Source organism: Arachis ipaensis, chromosome B05, assembly GCF_000816755.2.
Source record: "Arachis ipaensis cultivar K30076 chromosome B05, Araip1.1, whole genome shotgun sequence".
NCBI classification, from domain to species: domain Eukaryota; kingdom Viridiplantae; phylum Streptophyta; class Magnoliopsida; order Fabales; family Fabaceae; genus Arachis; species Arachis ipaensis.
This window is the reverse complement of record NC_029789.2, coordinates 50,647,587-50,654,038: the sequence shown is the minus strand read 5'-3', so window position 1 is coordinate 50,654,038 and position 6,452 is coordinate 50,647,587. Positions and strand designations below refer to the sequence as shown.

General features: G+C 33.4%; 1 protein-coding gene across 3 annotated transcripts; it reads right to left on the bottom strand.

Annotated features, from left to right (window-relative positions):
• Positions 892–6,065, bottom strand: LOC107643640 (probable methyltransferase PMT4). 3 transcript variants are annotated; one of them, XM_016347342.2, is made up of 10 exons: positions 5,915–6,065; positions 5,019–5,811; positions 4,738–4,873; positions 4,385–4,625; positions 3,904–4,129; positions 3,581–3,735; positions 3,169–3,472; positions 2,601–2,733; positions 1,934–2,140; positions 892–1,220 (listed from the first exon to the last, which is right to left on the bottom strand). In XM_016347342.2, the coding sequence occupies exons 2-9, from the start codon at positions 5,528–5,530 to the stop codon at positions 1,991–1,993; spliced, it is 1,857 nt and encodes a 618-aa protein (XP_016202828.1). In that variant the 5' UTR covers positions 5,531–5,811; positions 5,915–6,065; the 3' UTR covers positions 892–1,220; positions 1,934–1,990. The 3 variants fall into 3 exon arrangements, with proteins under 3 accessions (XP_016202828.1, XP_016202827.1, XP_020979473.1); XM_016347341.2 differs by having other exon boundaries at positions 892–1,214; XM_021123814.1 differs by lacking the exon at positions 892–1,220 and having other exon boundaries at positions 2,045–2,176.

Here is a 6,452-nt window from a genome sequence, read left to right as displayed (position 1 = left end):
TATATATAATCAAAATTTAAAACATAAAAATATTTATAAAAACTTTTGTGTTAAAGTAACACTAAAAATAAAAACAAAAAATAATAAGTTTTAAAAAATTAAAAATTTTAAATTTACAAAAAAAACTAAATTAATTATCTCATTATCTTTAATTTCAACAACTAAATTAATCCACTTCTAATTGAAGTCACTTGAAATATTAAGTAACACATGAACAAATAACACGTGACATTACTATCCACGTTGATATATCATATGTTACTAACATATTTTTATCTCATTATACTTTGAACCATATTCTACTGTCCACGTCAACACCTCATTAATAGAAAACATTCGAAAATTTAATGTGATTCGCGAAACTAAAATTCAAGATCCAAATTGACATAATTGAAATTCCAAGAATCATTTTAAATCTGGATGAAAATTCAGAGAGCATTGTGACTTAACTCAGCAATTCATTGAGCACAGCTTTTTAAAATGACTATTTATTTGATAAAAATAAAGATAACATCAAATAACTAATTCTTAGCTACTATCTATTTAAATTATAATCAAATCAGAATGGAAGAAAGATAGAGATAAAGGCATTCAAGTTCAACTACTTAACAGATGTCCTAAAGACATTTGTTGATCATAAAAAAGTGGATATAGATTCTCAAAATTTTAAATTTCACTTTAGAATGTAAAGTATAATCTTTCAACATTTACTTCATAAATAGGACCAAAAGTAAATATGAAAGAAAAACTATTTAAGAGTAGAAAATCATACTTTACTCTCTAAAGAAAAAATTCAAAATTTAAAAAATTCAAATTCAAAAAAGTTAACAACAGATTTAGGATATTAAATATAAGTGAGCTATATTTTTCATTTTATAATCTGAAAACTGCTACGATCAATTTCATTCTCTGAATTTCGTGGCACTTGACATTCTTCCTCAAAAATTAGTGTCTATTCGGCAGAAGGATTTTATGATCAATGATAGGTATAAGAGTAAACGACATGATGCAGGAAAAAGAAACAGAAAATTGCTAACAAATTAAACGAATGAATTACTACAAACACCTTTAATCAAAAGGAAAAAAAATGAAGTATAAAAAATGAAAAAAGAATATGCGCTACTTCAACGGAACCTTCAAAATCTACAGCTTCAATTTGTCAGGACTCTCGGCAGTATATACAATCAAGCTGCGCCAACAAAACAATGCATTCTCTGAAATTGAAACAAGCAATGGACAAATTATTGATTTTTAATGTAAATTATATTGATTCCTTCTAAAATTAAGCAATGTTACACACGATACCTCTTCATTTATTAAATATAGGCTTAATTACTCTACTGGGTATTATAATTTAAAAATTTGTGATTGAATCTTTGTATTAGATAAAAATTTTCAACTAAGTCCCCTCAAACTATTTTTTGCTAAAAAATACAAAATATTTTTGGAATGTTTTTGTGTTTGATATAAGATGAATTATGAAATATTCTAAAGACAAATATTCTAATATTATTTTTTTTTAAAAAAAGAATAACAACTAATAAGGATTTAATTACAATTTTTGTCTATTATAGAGACCCAATTACAAACTTTAATTTCTAAACTCTAAGGACGTAATTTAAAGTTTGACAAAACTATAGAAACTAACAAAATAATAAAATCTTAAATATAAACATTTACCTCGGCTTCCTTGTATTTTATAAAATATGACAACAAACTCCTTTGTACACATTATACTATACTCTGAGAGTTTGGAGTAAATTCAAAGTGTATAGTGTGTAATATCATCTAATCTAATCTAAAGAGAGGTTATTGAATTTTAATATATTAATCAGACAAATATATAAGATGCTACAAGAGATTAAAGGATCAAACCAAGTCCAATGCAAAATCAAAGGTTACCCTCAGAAGGTAAAAGGTTTAGAAGAATTACCAGAGCCTAGAAAACAATGTTCATCCACCAAATTGAAACATATTGGTGTCAACTCAATCATTTTTTCAGAAATGGTTTCTGGCAAACAAGTAGCCTCTGGTCGCTGCCATTCTGAAGGTCAATTAACCTCGCCTCCCAACGTACTTGTGATGCAAGTGAACGAGCCATCTCAATAGCTCCAAGTTTATCAGTAAGAATAATCCATCCCTACCAACACATGTAAAAGCTTGTCCACAGACTAGCCTTGAAAAGGAACACTTAACTAACAATTTGGTCTCTCAAAGATACACACAATATCAATTTCGCACCTAAAAGATTTTTGACATTAACTTAGTCCTTGAAATTACATGTGACATCGATTTAATCCCTAACAAACACAACTGAAATCACTTTGGTTCTTAAAAGATGCATTCAATATCTATTTGATCCTTCATTTTCGATGAACTCAGATAATTTATTTGATGCCACATTTTTCCGAAGGAACAAAATCATGTCATATTATCTTTCAAGAACTAAACCTACAGCAAAAATCTGATAGGTGTTATGTTGTATGTATCTTTCAAGAACTAAACTTACAGCAAAAATCTGATAGGTGTTACATAGAGCAATCACGGAATTATCACATCGAAAGTTCGATAACATGTAATCATGATATTGAATTTTGTACCTCTGGACGCAGTATTCTATCCATCTCCAAGAACAGGTCTATCATGGTGCACCTCTCTGAAGAAAGATGAGAGAGCAGTCCATTCGCATGAAGCAGATCATATGTCCGGGGGTAGGTTGGGAATGGTTCACACCTAAACATCAATCAGCACATAAAAAATTTGAACAATTTATTTTACATTTGTCATCAATGGCTCCGGCAAAAAGAATTTAAAGATGGAACTTAAAAGTAGGTATGTTCTTCAGAAATAGATTTTGCATTTATCAAAGTCAAATAGGCAAGAGATCAAGTACTTGCATGCGTGCCACACTCCATTCCCGAATTCAGTCTCAAAAGAGGAATTTTTCCAAAAAGAATTTTCCCCCCCAGTTAATACCACCGATGTCATTGACATTTTTAATCGAGTAGCCAAATGTGTAGGGTAACACTTTAACGAGGTAAACAATAAACATTAATCAAGGTTTAGTGATATTATCTTCCCCCACAGGTCTTACTCTCAATCAATTATATAAAAAAACCGTCTAAGCCACTCAACAACTATCAGACTACATAGAAAACAGCAACTTACCAATCATGCTTTACACCAGGGAAACCTCTATCTATTATAAGAGGAAGTGTATTAGAAGCCCCAGTAGGAACTACATTCATGACCCAAACTGCTTTTTTCTCTTCCATAAGGGCTTTGTTCAAACCACCATAATTAGCATTCATGTCCATTACATTGCGTATCATGTTAAATGGTGGCAATGGATCTTCATCTCCTGGTCTCTTTGGATGGTCAGAGAAAATTAGAGGTGTAAGCAAAGACCAATAATCGTTGGTAGCTGATCTCCAAAATTGTAAGTCTTCGGAAAATTCTTCAGGCTCGACTCCTGCTAAGACCAAGGGAGGTCAATGAAAGGGAAAAGCAGTGCAAAATGAGAAAGAAGGTAAGAGATGCTGAATCAAATAAGCTGAAACTTTTTACAAACAATACTTTCCATGGATGTTAAGCTCATCTGAACTCAATTCCAATGTTCTATTCTGTATTGCAATCCAACGCTTGCTAGAGGTACCACTTATGCATCGTACAAGAGGCCGATAATATGACTGATCATTATCATCTTCTTTACATAGCGGAATAGCATGCTTCTTGCTACAGTATAAGGAACCATGTCACTAAAAAAAGTAGTCATAGTGATAAACTACTAAACTGATCCATGAAGCAAGCCAATAGCAGTTGATATAGTAATTTCAAATAAACATTGCTTAGTATGTCATCATAAAATAAATAAAGCATTTACAATAATTCAACTATATTTACCGAGATGCATAGCAATGAACATCAGCAGTCTTCTGCCAGATGAATGTCTCATCCTGCTGAGCTAGAAGAATCCAACAAAGTTGCTGGGTCAGGTCTCCCATTGTTGTTAACATGTTTCTCTTTTTCTCCAGTGATGAACTTCCTTGTGGCCGGCTAGTAGGTGAGGTTAAAACAAAGTATCCACCAGGTCTAAGAACACGGTCAACTTCTATAAGGGACATCCCATCTGTCAAATCCTATATCATGTTAGAGTAAAAATGTAAAATTAAAGGCAGCAGCAGTTCATACAGAACCTAAATATCATAGAAAGTCTACTCCAAAGGAAGCAAGAACAAAAGTTTTACAGTTCATTAAAAGTCTAACAGCTAAGTCTTGCCCCACTAGGTACCATTCGCTACATGGATCAAATGCAAAAATATTCATTCATAAATCATGCCAAATTTAACCCATTCTATCATCAGCAATAACAATACACCATCACCTTTTTCATCCCAAATGATGTCACATTGAGCACAGTGAACCATGTCATACGAAAACAATGGATTCGGAAGCTGTTTTGCAACAAAGTTCCCAATCACAGCAGGAAGGCCTCGCTCAAGAGCCAACTGTACCTGACTGCCAGTCACTTCATACCCCGAAACGCACATTGCCATTAAGTTGAGTGATGAGAAATGAGCTCCCAAGCTACCAAACCCACAATTAATGTCTAGTATGGTGCGTACCTGCCATAATGTAATCAATATAAGAGACAAACCTTGCAGAAAACTGGCCATCTCAGACATTATGGTCCTTGAAAGAAACAAATTTGTGATGACAAGATTATGGAAGACTTACACCAGCTTGAGGAAACTCTGTGTCACTTCCCAACCCTATCAGCTCTGCAAGTTGGCGGGAGTAATCTTTTACCCCATCATAGATAAGTCCATCCTCTGAGCGAAAAGCAATTTGATTCTCCTCTAGTAGCATTAACCTATACATTTATTGAAAAAATTTAGAGATATTAAAACCGTAACAGTTAATATCCAATCAAGATATGATCTATTATAGCCCTTGTCCAAATTATTGTTTTAGCCGAAGGAAAAGTTCAACCACTAGGAGCTAAGAAAAAGTTATACCTTTTAGTCATACTTCCAGATGAAAGAAATTGGCCTTTGGTTATCTTCACATTTCCACTCCATATAATATCCCGACTGGCTGGCCATTGCAAGGGAATCTTATATTCCTTAGGAGGACGAACCAAACACTTCTCAGTGCCAACCAAAAGTTCACAATGCCTGTCAAACTCCTCACCTTCTTTAAACCCCGCTAACAAATTGACCGATACATTATAGCAAGGGACAAAATTCTCACTTTCCTTGCTGCAAAGGTTTAGTTCTCTATTCCCAGCAGCACTTACTAAAACAGATCTTAACTCCAAATAATCAACCGCTGCTTGTTCTTTAATCCTCCTATAGTTAGTATAAATGAGAGATGCAGGAACGTGAGGTGCTGGATCAATAATGCCCACAGAAGATGAACCGAAAATGGCAATCAGCGCGAGCAGAATGATCAGGCACAGGATTAGCCTGCTCACTGGTTGTCTAGAGCCAATTTTTATGAACAATTTATTGAACCAGGAGCTTCTCATGTCCAAACCCTTAAACTGATTCAAAACACTCCCTAAATTGTAAATTCTCCCAGCACGAAATCCCAACAGCAGCAAAACCCAAAACCAGTTATAACATGGAAGGTTCTACTGCTACATATGTTACCATGAATCCTCACTATCCCAACAAGCATTGAAACAATAGCTCACACTCCTACCCCAATAACGGAGGAATGGGTTCATCAAAAGCAAAACAACTCGGAAAAGAAAAAAATGTACCGAATCCTGAATCAAACGCAATTATGATTGAACCAATCAGATCCCTGCAACACAAATTCAAAGAGATTAATTAACTTTGTTAATAATCAACGCACCGCATTTCACATTTTGGACTGAACGGGGAATTAGGGTTTATAGAGTTAGTACCAGAGAAGTTGGTGTTGGTTAAAGAAGATGAAGAAGGAGAAGGAGAAGAAGAATAGTGAGATTGAAAGAGCAAATTGGGTTGGGGAAGCTTGTGAGTGCAGTTTCTTCCTTTGTATGTTTTGCTCGCTGTGTCTGCATTTGCCATTTATATGCCAACAAGATTTAATTACAAAATTAAAAATAATATAGAGACTTAATTAAAAAAATATGAAAACATAATCATAAATTTAATAAAATTATAAGACCAATAAAATAATTAAACTCATTCTGAGAGTTACTTGAAACAGTAATTTGGACCCAAGAGGTGGAAATAGGTTAGGCCAGGCTAGGCTTTGCTCTTAACAGGCCTAATCTGTCATGTAGTTAATTGGCTTTAGTCTGACCTGCAGCCTGCTATAGGCTCTTTATAACGCCTGTTATTTAGTCTAGTTTGGCCTGAAATCTGTTAAAAGACCTGATATTTTTATTTTTACAAAAATAAAGATATTATTTAAAAAAATTATTTTTTAATAAAAATATTTATATATATTTAATATTT

Coding starts and splice junctions, on each gene's coding strand:
- LOC107643640 (XM_016347342.2), bottom strand. CDS start 5,530: ATGAGAAGCTCCTGGTTCAATAAATTGTTCATAAAAATTGGCTCTAGA. Junction 4,130..4,384: donor CATCATTTGGGATGAAAAAG/GTGATGGTGTAT, acceptor AGGATTTGACAG/ATGGGATGTCCCTTATAGAA. Junction 2,734..3,168: donor CCTGGTGTAAAGCATGATTG/GTAAGTTGCTGT, acceptor ATTGATGTTTAG/GTGTGAACCATTCCCAACCT.